Source organism: Doryrhamphus excisus, chromosome 12 (assembly GCF_030265055.1).
Source record: "Doryrhamphus excisus isolate RoL2022-K1 chromosome 12, RoL_Dexc_1.0, whole genome shotgun sequence".
Lineage (NCBI taxonomy): Eukaryota > Metazoa > Chordata > Actinopteri > Syngnathiformes > Syngnathidae > Doryrhamphus > Doryrhamphus excisus.
In genome coordinates this window covers 13,506,873-13,521,753 of record NC_080477.1, presented here as the reverse complement: position 1 = coordinate 13,521,753, position 14,881 = coordinate 13,506,873, and the positions used below count along the sequence as shown (strand labels likewise).

The window sequence follows — 14,881 nt, the reverse complement described above, 5'->3', positions numbered from 1 at the left end:
CTACACTAGTAGGAAAACTGTATTGTACTTGCCTTAATCTGCAACTTAAACACCATAGGTAAAAACATGGCAAACATATACATTGTATGTAAGTACGCAAACGCCAGGTAAAAGTGGAAGTGTGGAGGGTATATGATGAGCAGGCCACATGTATGCGACTGGTCCGGCAAGCCAACAGTGCGCGTCACGTTTTGTGAGGCTCTGACAGGACATGACAGGCCAGCTCTCCCTCAGAGATGCACAAATTTGCTCCATTTTTGCTTCAGTGGAGATTTCTTTATTTCATAAAGGACAATGGTGTCTTTCTTCCTCATTCCCAGTTAGCCTCTCTCCTTCTCTCTCTTGCTCTCTCTTTCACACACACACACACACACACACACACACAAAGCCTCACTGGCAGACACACGCACACTTGCTTGCTGTCATGCTCATTTTGATGGTAATTAATGACATCATCCTGCATGGCGTGTGTGTGTGTTGGGGTGGAGGGTCTGGGGGTACGTTTGTTTGTTGAGCAAACCGTGGGAACAGGGAGGTCTTCAGAGTGGCGAGTCAGTGCCTCCAACAATACATATGCTGTTGCTTTTCACCCAAACACCCCAACCACCCCCAAGAGAATCATTGCACCCCCACACCCTATTTTTTTTCCTTCATTTATTCTCCTCCACTTATTTATGTTGCTGTAATGTGGAGTGAGAATTTACCGCCATCGCTCTGTCACCGGGCTTATGTGCATTTCAATGGAAATTTTGCACTCTTTCCGCATGGTGAACGTTCAGTGTGTCATTTTAAGACATGTCAGATACATGATACATTTTCTATACATCATTAAATGTTTAAAAAAATGTCTATACAGAATGGACAAGATATGTGAATGCTGAGAATATAAAAACATTAATGCTAAATCTTAATTATTCCTCCACTTCTATTTCTTCTTCTCATTCCCCCTCATTTTTTATCAGCTAATTCCTCCCACATTTCCCATCCAATTCAAATTTCATATTTTCTGTGACAATTTTCCCATTTCCACCCTCGGCCATTTCTGTGTGGAGTTTGCATGTTCTCCCCGTGCATGCGTGGGTTTTCTCCGGGTACTCCGGTTTCCTCCCATATTCCAAAAACATGCTAGGTTAATTGGCGACTCCAAATTGTCCATAGGTATGAATGTGAGTGTGAATGGTTGTTTGTCTATATGTGCCCTGTGATTGGCTGGTGACCAGTCCAGGGTGTACCCCGCCTCTCGCCCGAAGACAGCTGGGATAGGCTCCAGCACTCCCGCGACCCTCGTGAGGAAAAAGCGGTCAAAAATGAATGAATTAATTTTCCCATTTAAAATGAATAGGCAATTTATTTGGCGCCCTCTATTGGTGGGAATATTTCTCCATTTTCCTTTACTGTAACATTCCACACGGCTCAAATGCTGTAGAGTCGTTTCCCAGTGTGGTGGTTGTTGGTTCAATCCTCAGTCCTCATGTAATCATTTAACATATTTATACATTTCAACAATGAGTCTTCATTTTTACACACCAACATTTCAAATGCTACCATAGTCTTTGTCTGCTAGCTACCAAAATTTCCCAACTGGAAACTCATCTAGTTCCTTGAATGGCAGCCTTATGGCCTTGCTGTTAGCATGTCTGTCAGACATGACGGTAAGAGATCTGGGTTTGAATCTCTTTTTGGAGTTTGCATTCTCACCATACTTTTCTCCAGATACTCGGGCTTTCTCCCGCCACACCCCCAAAAACATGCATGTTGGGCTAATTGACGCTCTTTAGTTGTCCGAATGTGAGTGTGAATGTTTGTTTATACATGCCCTGTGATTGACTGGTGACCAGTCCAGGGTGTCGGACAATGAGGACTCGAGGAAATAGATGGATGGAGTTCCATAAACGTAAAAATTAAACAACAAACTTCTGCCTAAGTTGCACTTTCAACCTTTACTAAAAGCACAAAATAAAACATAAAATATATAGACAGATAAGTTTGCCAAGATAATCAAATTCTACATTCACTAATTGGTGTTCAGTGGCAGGTGGACTTCCTAATTAGTTCAACCAATCCGTTTGTATTGCACACGTTTAAAGCTGCTCGGCGTCTTTTAAACTAGGCAGAAGGAACTAATGGCTTTTATGGGCCGATTAAAGTGCTCCCCTGCTATGAATAGTGATTTTTATGGCACTCCTCCTCACAGAGGTCTTACCCCCTTTAACCCCATCCAATGGACGCCTGTCAACTGAATAAAACAAGTAGGTGTCAGCCTCTGGTCTTGTCTTGGGAGTGGACATTTCATGGGAGAAAACGTGTGCTCTTTCTGTCTCTATGTATTTATATACAGTATAACGGTGGTGTGGAAATGGTTTGATTTCTTATTTTTTTGTCACAAAAAACAGTTTGTCACATTTACATGTTTCAAATCATCAAACAAATGTAAACAAATGTAAAATTAGTCAATGACAACACAATTGAGCAAAAAAATGCAGTTTTCAAATGAAACATATTATTTTTAACTGCAGTTAAATATATCATATAGCAGACAAACGTAACATGGGGTGGGTATGCGGATGAAGAACACAGCATTCCAAGACAAACACTTGCTACCCACAGTAACATTCGGTGGTGGTTCCATCATGCTGTGGGGCTGTGTGGTCAGTGTAGGTACTGGCGATCTTCTTCAAGGTCGTATGGATTTCAGTCAGTAGATTCTTGCCAACCGTGTTAAAGAATTCGTGACAAAGTTGAAGTTGCACCAGGGCTGGATTCTTCCAACAAGACAATGACCCTAAACGCTGCTCTAATTCTACTAAGGCATCATGCAGAGAAACAATTACAACTTTAGGGGTGTCTATGTTTGGAAACCATCAAACCTGACTCAACTGGAGATGTTTTGGAAAGAAAAATGGTCAAAAATACCTTCAACCAGAATCCGCACCTTCATTGGAAGCCAGAGGAAGAATTTATTTCTGCAAAAGGAGGATCTACTAAATATTGTTGTCATTTTTCTGTTGGGGTGCCCAAATGTATTCACCTGCCGACTTTTGTTTAAATAATTATTGCACACTTTCTGTAAATCCCATAAACTTCATTGGACTTCTCATCTATCATTGTTTGTCTGCTATATGATATATTTAACTGAAATGGCTGATCCCAACAAAATGAAAAATTATTGAAAATGATCAGGGGTGCCCAAACTTTTTCATACAATTGCATATATATATATATATATATATATATATATACACACACACATACACGATACATAAATATGCAGATGGTAATATCCAAGCCTCCTGCATTGACCGCATTTTGATGGTTACGTCAGACGATGAGGCCAGATGGATGGTGCAGCCTGCTCCAATCAGCTCACAAAGGTGATATAATTGCCAGGGCAGGATGGGCCACAGCCACAGCCTTTGGAGTTGTTCACTCTCCTCCTTTCCACATTGCACCTATTCTCTCCAAGCCTATACTTGCTGATTATACTCCCCTCCCTCATTGTTCCATTATCCCTCTGCAACAACAGGCCAATTTGTCCCTCCAGCGTGGCTCCCGCTTCCTCACCCCCCCACTGTGTTATTTAGTCTCTCTTCTGCACTTCAATGGCAGGTACCGGTTAGAGAACTTTCACAGCCTCCTTTGCTATTCCTCCACATCCCTCCTCCCCTCCCCAGCAGTCTTTAATCTGATTACAGGGCTTCTGCAGCCTTTCAGAGGAGACCAGTCCCAGGAGTACAATAGCAAACCAAGTGGTTTGACAAACACTCTCGGCAGGCTCATGTGATTCTCAAGAGGTACGCTCTCTGTAAAATCACTCAGGAGAAACATCTCTCACTTCCTCGCTCATACAATACAAACATCATGAAGCTGAAAACGTTGTTGATGCAAGTAAAGACTCTGAATGGGTTCCAGTCTACACTCACAGGCCACAAGAATAGTTACATAGAGATGAGGATCATCAAGATTGAGCATTTTTGTCTTTGTAAAGGTTGTAAATGGCTTGTTTCATCCAGTTGTTGTATGGGAATACGCTGCATTTTCAAAACCACTACAAAATCCTGCACCCTGCATATCAAACTTTGGACATGGACAGAAAATGTAAAGATGCTGGTTTGCACTTTGATACATTCTGTATTAAAGATGCTAAAACTGTAGATCAATATGTTGGGATGTAATTATTGGTGCTACATTACAGTAATGCAAACTGGTGATGAAGCAAATTGTTGTAATATCTAATATATGTATACATTTTATTTTTAGATTATGCTGAGAGCCACTGCAGGCCAAAAATGCCCCCATGGCCTAACTTTGGACATCCCTGATACAATAAGTAAATAGGCATAAGATGATGCAATGGGCGGATGGATGTATGACCCATGTGACCTTTGGAGAGTTAACTTGTTTGACCTTTCCAGCACATGTCCACCCTATGTACTAAGAGTTCATTAAGTCACACTCCATTGGTCAGGAAATGAACCCACTGACTGACTTGTCCACACCTCATTATCATCACAATGAAAGCAGCATTAGAAGACCAGATGCAATGACATGAGAAGACCTGTTGATGCAGACTTACCATTAGGCAAACACAGGCAATTTACCTGGGGCCCCGATATTTACAGGGGCTCATAAAAACTGTTTGGTTTTTTTTATTTAATTTTGATTGAATACTACTGTTTTTTTTAAATTCACATGCTTAAAACTACATCAAAATGTGTAATCTTCCAGAAGCGTTTCAAAAACTTCCCCTTCCTTCTCAGCCAATGGACTATTCCATGTTAGTGTGCATGTGCAGATTGATACCGAAAGACGGGAGCGTAACAAACTTGTTGGCGAGTGGAAGCAGTTTGAAACAAAAACTAACGATGGTATCAACCTTTTTCACCGCTCGAGTTTGGCTGCCATGATGGTGAGCAGAATCCAGAAAGGTTGCATTGTAATAATAATAATACATTTTATTTGTATAGCGCTTTTCAAGATACTCAAAGACACTTTACAAAAGAATGAAGTTGAATAGAGCAAGTAAACAGAATAAAAGACACACCAAAATACAACATTCATTGGTTAGTACACAGTTAAAAAAGCGGGGGCGGGGCACAGCAGTCAGATATAGAAGGTTAGACATTAAAAACAGATTTAAAGAGGTGGGTTTTGAGTTGTTTTTTGAAGGTGGGAAGGTCAGGGCAAGCACGGAGTGAATGGGGCAAAGAGTTCCAGAGAGTGGGGGCAGCGATGGAGAAGGCTCTGTAAACATACTCTTGGCACACTTCTCAGCCAGTAATTGATACAAGCTTTCACTTTGACTTGGGTCAGTTAGTCTATCCTTAATATATAAGTACAATTTTCAAATATGCTATAACGTTACAATAAAATACAAGTAAATATGAATTTCCATCCATCGATTTTCTTTGCCACATATAATCACTTGGGTCGTGGGTATGCTGGAGCCTATCCCAGCTGACTTTGGGCGAGAGGCTGGATACACCCTGAACTGGACATATTTTCTGTTCTCCAACAAGAGAGCTCATTTCTCATTATGGAACTACAACTAATACTAATATATAACATTTTCTTTAAACTGCACTTAAGATGGGTCTTAAATAAAAAGACAATAGTCAGCTGGAGAATAAAAATGCATTTGATACTTTTTCAAGGTCTTTATGAATACATTGTAGGTATTTACATTACTTCCTGATGATTGATCTAGAATGACCTGAAGGGAAATTGAATAAATACTAACAAAAAATAACATGAGATGATTTAATTAGCACTGTATTTACATGTGATTGGACACTGTGTACAACAGAAACCGTAATATATCAACAATATTACAAAAAGCACAAAAGTCACAAGTAAGGCCTGCAGCAATAAGCAAAGTGACTAGTATATACAGATACCTTCACTTCATCATATAATCACATTATAATCGTAACAAAATAACTTTATAGACAAAAAGACACAACATAAAAGGTTTCTCAGGTCAACATCAATGATATGTGTTTGCATGGCATAAACAGTTACACACGTTAAACCTGTCAAACCATGTTACAGCCATTTTACAGGGCAGTCCGTTCTATTTGTTCATTATGCTCGGTCAAGTCCGAGGTCCACTGTGCGACTAGCTTTGTTCCACGGTGAAGTTAGACTCAGATCTGCAGAAAAAAAATAAAAACAGGTGAATCACATTTTACGGAATTTGAATATTTTTAAGTGGTTGGAATCTGCTAAAGGGTGACTTTACAGGTCTTGGTGCTTGTTAATCATGTGGTTGTTGTACTCCAACACAGGAGGGATGCTCTCCTCTTCCTCAGGAACCTGCAAAGTAGCACATGAGAGCCCAAATGCATCATCAAACGCTGTGGCTTCACTTCAGAAACTCTGACAGAGAAAGAGCGACATCTAGTGGCAATAAAGTGCACTCACCTCCCAGTAGACTTCATCATCGAAGCAGTTATCATCAGCAGGATCGCCCCAGATTGGGATCCTTAGTATGAGACCTGGAAAAAACAAAACAACTGTCACGACTTACCTCATAGATGGACTTATTTTTTACTTTATATTTCAATTTTGTAAAGAACCTAATTTATGGCAAACATACATTGAATTATGTTGTACAGTACATAAATGCTGTCTCTCCATTTCCCTGTCTGTTATCATCTAAATGACTTAATTAATTCCATTCTTTTTATTAATTAAACTGTTATCGGTTTGGCCTCAGGTATACATAGAGTCCGAACTCACCAACAAGCGCTCCTCCAACGAGTCCAAAGGCCACGGCCACGCATGTACCAGCAGCCTGAAAGCCTCCCTGAGTGCCCACAGACCTATTTTCAAACTTTCCTTTAAAATTAAAGGTTTCGATCAGCCTGCAGGAAGACAAAATGAGACAAATCTTTAGCCTCACAACATCACCTGACCTGCATCCAGCACACACTGGATTTGTGTTAGTAGCTCACCCGTATCGGCTATATACAGATTCAGTAGCTGCAGCTGCCACAATGGCACCTGTAAAGCCGCCAAGCATGCCTGGTACAGCATGCAGGTTGTGGACGCCGCACGTGTCCTGCAGCTTCAGGTATTTTTCCAAGAAGGGCTGAGAAGGAATTTAGAAAGGTATATGATGTTTATTATTTGCTGTAAATCCCTGCACATTGTATCATTGTCATGAATTCGTACAAGTTGAGCCTCACCGTGACATAAAGGTAGCCAAAGGTTGAAATGATGCCAGTGAGGAAGCCCACAATGAGCGCACCGTAGGGCATGATCATGAACTCGGCTGCTGTTCCCATGGCGACGCCACCAGCCAGGGTGGCGTTCTGGATATGCACCTATTAGGTGAAGATAGGTCACATCAGTCATGGCTTCTTTCTGAGCTGCTTTTCACATCTCTTAGGAGCAGAAACTCACCATGTCCAGTTTGCCTCGCTTCTGAGACATGCTGGATATGGCCACAGCGGTGAGCACAGACGACGCCAAGGCGATGTAGGTGTTGATGGCCGTTCTGTGCTGACCGTCACCGTGGTCTGTGATGGCAGAGTTGAAACTGGGCCAGAACATCCACAGGAACAGTGTACCTGTGAAAAGAGACTACGGTCATATTGGAAGAAAGGGAGTATTAGAATGAAATGAGAACTGAAGCCTACCGATCATGGCGAACATATCGGAGTGGTACACAGAGCCATTCAGGCGTTTGCTTTGGTCTAGTTTTGGTCGGTAGAGGACCCAGGAGATAGCCAGACCATAATATCCTCCGAAGGCATGGATGACCATGGAGCCACCAGCATCTCTGCACTGTTGACAAATTACATCAACATCATAGATAGAAATAATAATAACATCACATTAGTGTAGAACTACAATGGATGATAATATACATAAGGGATGTTCGGATCCACATGTTTTGGCTTACAATCCAATAAAGTCTTGCCAATCTGATTCGGTATCGATCCTTTTTTTCTTTAAACATTTGGAACAAACATGAATTTGTGGAATTTAATATGGTTATAGAAAATAACTTTTCAATGTCTCAGCATGTATTGCTACTAAATCTTCAACAACCTGTGATGGTGATTAAGGAAGATGTACGCACGCGCACAGCTGCACTGCTAAACTAAGCTAAGCTAAGGTAAGCTAAACTAAGCCCCGGTAGCGTCCATTCACACTCCGTAAGAGAAGAGCTACGTGGCCAATATCCAACGTCAAAAGTGAAATTGACTTCACCAAAGTACACCGCGAACATGTCGGCACTGTTATGTTGCGTTCTGGTCTTGTTGCGGGTCGCGGGAGTCGAGTGATATTATCCTATCTTCAAAATACAGCGGATTACAAACCCATCCAGATCGGATTGGGACATCCTTAGTAGATATGGTATGATATGAGATGAAATGTCGTTTTGCATAATCTAAAATAATGAATGTTAGTGAGACTCACATGGAAAAGCTCGAGGATGATGAATTCCTCCACAGCAAAGAGTGTGACGCCAAATAAGGTGACAACCAACAGCTGGACGGGGCTGACTTTACCCAGCAGGGCACCATAGGCAATCAGAGAGCCGGCACAGCAGAAGTCAGCATTGATCAAACTGTAAGTGAGTAGAAAGAAAAGTTTACAACCTAGTAGAGCCACATTTTATTTTTTTACAATGCGTCCAGTTGTCAGACTTGAACACTTGGGTCTTAAAACTACCTATTAAAAATACAACTCCTCTTTGGGCTATGAGCAGAATGAGCCTCCAGCACAGTGCATGACAAAAACAGGTTAAAGATGGTGTTTTTCTCATAGTGGATGCTGGATTTCAAACATGAAAAAAATTGTTCTTTGAAGGAACAAGTCAAAGGTCGCATACTTCTCATCATTGAACCTAGCCTTGAGAATAAAATTGAATTCCTCTCACCTTTCCACGCCGATGCTGATTTTTCCAGTTGTGAGATCCAGGGAGTGGAACCATCCCTGCATGAGAAGAGCCCACTGCAGGCCAAAGGCGGCAATCAAGAAGTTGAAGCCCACGCCCCCGAAGCTGTAACGTTTCAGGAAAGTCATCAAGAAACCAAATCCGATAAAGATCATCACATGGACGTCCTGGAAACCTGTAAGGACAAACACACCATGTACATGTTAGTGTTCAGACCCAAATGACAAAGGCTGAATTACATAGTAAAGAATGACATCATGTTTGCCAGCCAATATTCACACTTCCATTCACACCTGTGGACAATTTAGAATCCCCAGTTCAGGTTAAATTAGGTTAGATTAACATGCGGAAACTCATTCATTTATTTTGTATGCTGCTTGTTCTCAATAGGGTTGCGGGGGTATAATAGAGCCTATCCCAGAATGACTTCAGATGAGGGGTGGGGTACACCCTGGACTGGCTGCCAGCCAATCATAGGGCACATATAGACAACCATTCCTAATCACATTGGCACCTATGGATAATTTAGTGTTCCCAGAAAGGTTAAATTAGGTTATGTTAGGTCAGTGGTTCTCAAATAGTGGGGTGGCCCCACTCGCGGGGAACTGTACTCAACATGAAAATTTGACTCTTATAGCAAATTTAGCAATTGAGAAGCACTGTTTTTTTTTTAAGTGTAAATTCTAACTTTTATTTTAGGGGTTATTGTCATCCTAGTTATTATAATGAAAAAAGGACATGTGAACAATAAAACAAATGCACTTCATTTTTCACAAATATTTTGTAATACTAGGAGACCACCAATAAAAAGTACTTACTGGGATATCTGTAGTAAAAGTCATTTTCAATGTCACTGGTAAGGTTGTGTTCCTCTTTGTAGTCCTTCCAGCGAGAGGCGTCCGACTCTTCATCGTAGCGAATGAAGACCCCAAAGAGGATGACCATAGCTATCTGCCACACGAAGCAGACTGCCGGCAGACTAACACGCACGTTGGTGTTCTTTCGCACATTGCACATGGCCTCGCAGCAGTTCCCCATGGTGACCTGACCTGATGATGCTGAGGTGGCTGTGCCTTTCCTGCTGCGGACTCATGCCAGGTATATATGGAGACTCATGGAGGGGTGTGTCCTTCCTCCTGTTTTCACAAACACATGGCCGGGCACAGGTCTCACCTGAGAAGGAGGAGCATTCCTTTACCTTAAAGTTCTGCCTTTGTATCCAGGTTGGTGACATTCCTCCCAAAACGGGACTCTCAGCAGGAAGCTACTTTATGTAATTTTCAAGAATTTGGGGGCAGGCTGGGGCCACACAGACAAGTCATCCTTTCATTTTACATTGTGCAATGTGGCTTCAGATCAAGTCTTGGCTGTTAAGTGCTGACTGTCTGCAGCTATCAAGCCTATTATAAATATATTCATTTTCAAACACTGGAAAATATTAATCGTTACAATATGTGTGTGGTGTAGAGGTACACTGCATCATGCTGGAAGTTTTTGCTCTTTCAGCTAAATAACCAAAATACTACTGTACTACTGAGTTTATTGTTAATGAATCCATACATTTTCAATACAGCTTGCCCTGAGCAGGTTCTTGGGTGAGCTGGAGCCCATTCAAGTCCCATTCGAACACAAGGCAGGGTATACCCGGCACTGGTTGCCAGGGGACACAGACAAAACAAGCGTTCACACCAACATTCACGCCTCTGGACAATTTAGAGTCTCTGATTAACCTAACATGCTATTTCTGGAATGTGGGAGGAGAAAACCAGAGAAAACACATGGCATGAAACATGAAAACGCCACACAGAGATCTTCCAACAGAGATACAGACTTGAACCTCTGTGAGTTATCCTAACTACCGGGCCACTGTGCGGCCCTAATGAATATCAGTGCAGTTTTGGTCGTGGTCCACCCCTCCCTTGTGAAAATGTTGACAGGATACTGCATAAGGAAGTGAGGGAGTTGGCCATCACTCTTTAAACAAATGGTTACACGAGTCCACTCACATGTCCACTGCCAGTTTGTTCATCCTCACTTGTTGCGTTCTTTGTAATCACAATATTCCATCATGTCTCATCATCAGTAAGAAAGTCGCTTTTTGCTTCTGACATGACGAACATTCCAGATCATATCTGTTTACACTCACCATCTTTAACTTCTTACATAAGACATCAGGTGCCACTGGCTACATCTGATCATCTCAAAGGTGTGTACTAAAGTTTTGCTGTTATTTATTGCTACACTTAAGTTCAACAAGCGGTTAAGATGGCGACTCCTGTATTCCACCCTTTAGGGAATTGGTAGTCTCTGGCACTCATACTACGTTTCGCACCACTAACAATTGTTAAGATTCTTTGCAACAACAGGTGTTGCATCAAAGGATAGTTAACATTACGGGCTAAACATTGCCAAATCACTATCATCACCTGACACCAAACATGCGTATATGTTACGGAGGTGTGGCAATCATGATATAATGCTTGCTCTCTAGGCAGCTGCTTAACGGTTGCAAACTCTTTTAACTGGAGACTGTAAATTGTCCTAAAGTGTGAATGGTTGTTTGTCAATATGTGTCCTGCTATTGACTGGTGACCAATCCAGGGTACACCTCGCCTCTCAACCAAAGTCAGCTTGGAGACACGCCAGCTTACCTACAACCCTGAAAAAGTGCTAGAATAACTCTGTACAGTATATAGTATAAATGAAATAATAATTATATCACCAAAGTCAAGATACCAGTCCCATTAGATATCACACCCAGCAATTAAACAAATTGATTTCTGACATTATTGGCAACATGTAGGTGCTAGCGGTGTCTTTGTATTCATATTCATATGGTGCTGCACCTCCACAAGCCTGGGTAGTGTGCCTACAAGCAAGGCATTCAGCCCAGAAGCGGAGATTCTCAACTCAAAGATAACTCTAAGTTATATACTGTAGCTTGTAATACAGTATTTTCACCTACTGTATGATAGATATAGATGCTGTATGAAATTCATCAAAGTGGGATGTCTATTTGTTGGTAGAAGACCAATTTTTCTGCTTATTGCCACAACCTTCAACAATACACATGCGATGCATGAACCTAGCCATAACTTTTCAAAACTAACAACACTTTACCAGCACCAGTAGGTAGTGTATCTAGGGAGAAACTTGAGGCATTGTGTGCGACGCTGAGATGTCAATCACAACGCCTGTAGCGAGGCGTTGGGTTCGTCTCCCAGAAATATAATACTTTGTGTTAGCTGCTACAATAACAATATCGCTTTTTGAAAGTTTTTTTGTTGGGGCTTAAGCATCAAAATAGGTGCGTCCCAATTATTGCATTGTTAGGTACCTCATATTAACTTGGTTTCTGGCGTTATAATGCACAGAGAAGGGAAATAAATATGTTCATGTTTCACATAAGGATTATGAATGATGGGCAAAATAAAAAAGTGTAGTTCCCCTTTAAATTCCCCCACAGATTTTCAATTGGATTCAAGTCTGGGCTCTGGCTGGGGTGTGAACTAGACAAATAATTATTTCACTTCAGCTGTTTTAATAGGGGTGTGTTCACTTTAAAGATCCATTGTACATACTAACTACCGACAAACCTCTGTCTTAAAATAAACATTGATCATTTTAGCGTGCAAGAAAGTTTGCACAAGCACTGCACACAACTATCAACTGTCACATTAGCATTAAGACAACACGACAGCTGTCTTGGCTGCCCCCACGACAGTAAGTTGCCTCGGCAATGACTAACAAATGTGTCGTTAAAAGTACAGTTAAAAGTGAACAATGACTACACAATGTTTCTTCTAAATGAACAACTTAAGGGAGGGCTTGAACGACGGGAGGGCTAACGGACGTGAAAATGACACAAAGTCATCAAAGTCATCAGCAAATAGTTTGGCTCGCCTGCAGTCTTTGCACATGTGACAGTGGAACTGTATGGAGGTTTCAGATGTTATCTCGTGTTCACATTCCAACCATCACATGGTTTGGTATGCTCTGCAATGGCAGAGGAACGATGCCTTGAGTGATATTGGCTGTCTTTGTCAATCAAAGGCACATAAAGACACACGCCAGTGAAATCTAGCTATTTCAAAAACAACACATTTTGCTTGGTTTCTGTCTCCACTTTAGCATTTCGTGGCTGCACATGCATCACAATGTCGTTTTTAATAGGTAACTGAAATAGTAAAATGTTAAAGTCATCACGTTAACATCAAGTTAACTTCTTCTAACACTTTGTTGTGTTAGAAGAAGAATTGTTACTTGAGATATTGCTTGTACAGTTGTAACACAGCAATTCGATTTCAATCACAAATATCTATCATTTCTATCTCTCAGACATCTCATTTGTGACATAATGTGGTAATTTGACACTTTGCAAGTATGTTTTAACCCCAAGCCACTATGAAATATGCTGTTCATTAAATGACTGAGGCTTCTGCTAAATAGTTTTGGCCAGCCCAATAAGCGTGACTAAGCATCTAGAATAAGAATTTCATCAGAACTTGGAGGGAGCACTGCAGCTCGATGCCATAGAGATAGGAGCGTGTCACTCCCCAAGTATGATGTGACACGGCGATAACCTCGGTCAGCATCAACACAAACTAGCTTTGGTTTGTCACATGGTCCAGCAGGAGACACACACTCATTGTTAAGAACAAACAATACTAAACTATTAGGATAATGATAGCCATTGCAACACGTGGCTTTGCTCACTTTAGTACAGGTCTTTCAAGTCTTGTCGATGTGTGTTCAAATTATGCAAAAGTACAGTATAATTTCTAGTACAACTAATCCAAAAGTGTCCTTTGTAACCAATTTGATATTATTGATACACAAATGGATATTAGTATATATTAGAGGTGATAATGTGGTTGTTTAATTAACATAAACACATAGTGTGTCCAGCCTTAGGATGGTGATACTATCAAAGGGGTCTCCGAACTCGCCAGCCAATTTTGAAGCTGAAGCGCTCGACATGTCAAAGAATATTGGCTTCAACTCTTAGTAGTTTTTTTTAATTAGAAAGTCTTCAATTCAGATTTTATGCCTTTATGTCATGATAAATGAGTACAAAATAGCATAAAGACGATGGCCACACTGTTTGAGCAGAGACGTGCTTCAACAATTGATTTCCCATGTATTCATATTCCTCCAAAACATTCATTTTCAACCGAGGGTCGCGGGCGTGCCAGAGCCTATCCCAGCTGTCTTTGGGCGAGAGGCGGGGTACACCCTGGACTGGTCGCCAGCCAATCACAGGGCACCATTCACAGTCACATTCATAATTCCAAAACATGCATCAATTTAAATTCAGGTGTGTGTTCCTTTCACAAAAAAGGCAAAACAAACAAACAAAAAAAAAATCTCATTTTATTTTGGAATTATTATTATTATTATTATTTTGGAAATTGTTAAATATTTATTTAATTTAATTTATATGTATTATTTCATTTAATGTGTCATCCCACTAACCATCAACCTTAATTACTACTTCTCTTATTATTAACAGTACTGCCTTCACTCAAATACAGTGTTGGGCATCATGGTGTTAAAAATAACGGCATCAAAGTACTTTCTAATTAAGAATTAATGGAATTAATTAGTATTTGAAATGTTACAAATGTTATTACGGCAGTGAAATGTGGTGCATTTATAATTGTCCTTCATTGCGAGGAGGGAGGGGTGACAAACACATAAGCGATGATGATTGGCTAAAGATAAAGTACGATTTCATGGTAAGCCAATCGGTGCAAGAGTTGAGGAAGGTGGGTGTTGAAATTATGTAACATAACACATCGAAAGCAGCTTGTGAAAACTAGCGTATTCAGAAGGGTAGTACAGGCACTACTTCTATATCATAATGTAATTTAATGACATTTTGGGGGGAAGTAACTACTAACTCTAATTAATTACTGTACTTATTTAAAGTAATTTGCCCACCAAGCCTATAATTTGCAGATAAAGAGCCAA

General features: G+C 40.8%; 1 protein-coding gene across 1 annotated transcript; it reads right to left on the bottom strand.

Annotated features, from left to right (window-relative positions):
• Positions 1-5,743: 5,743 nt before the first annotated feature.
• Positions 5,744-10,002, bottom strand: LOC131139534 (ammonium transporter Rh type C). Its single transcript, XM_058089228.1, has 11 exons — positions 9,727-10,002; positions 8,891-9,083; positions 8,428-8,578; positions 7,641-7,788; positions 7,405-7,571; positions 7,188-7,325; positions 6,954-7,090; positions 6,739-6,863; positions 6,421-6,494; positions 6,239-6,312; positions 5,744-6,149 (listed from the first exon to the last, which is right to left on the bottom strand). Exons 1-11 carry the CDS (start codon positions 9,944-9,946, stop codon positions 6,116-6,118), a joined length of 1,461 nt encoding a protein of 486 aa, XP_057945211.1. The 5' UTR covers positions 9,947-10,002; the 3' UTR covers positions 5,744-6,115.
• Positions 10,003-14,881: the final 4,879 nt, after the last annotated feature.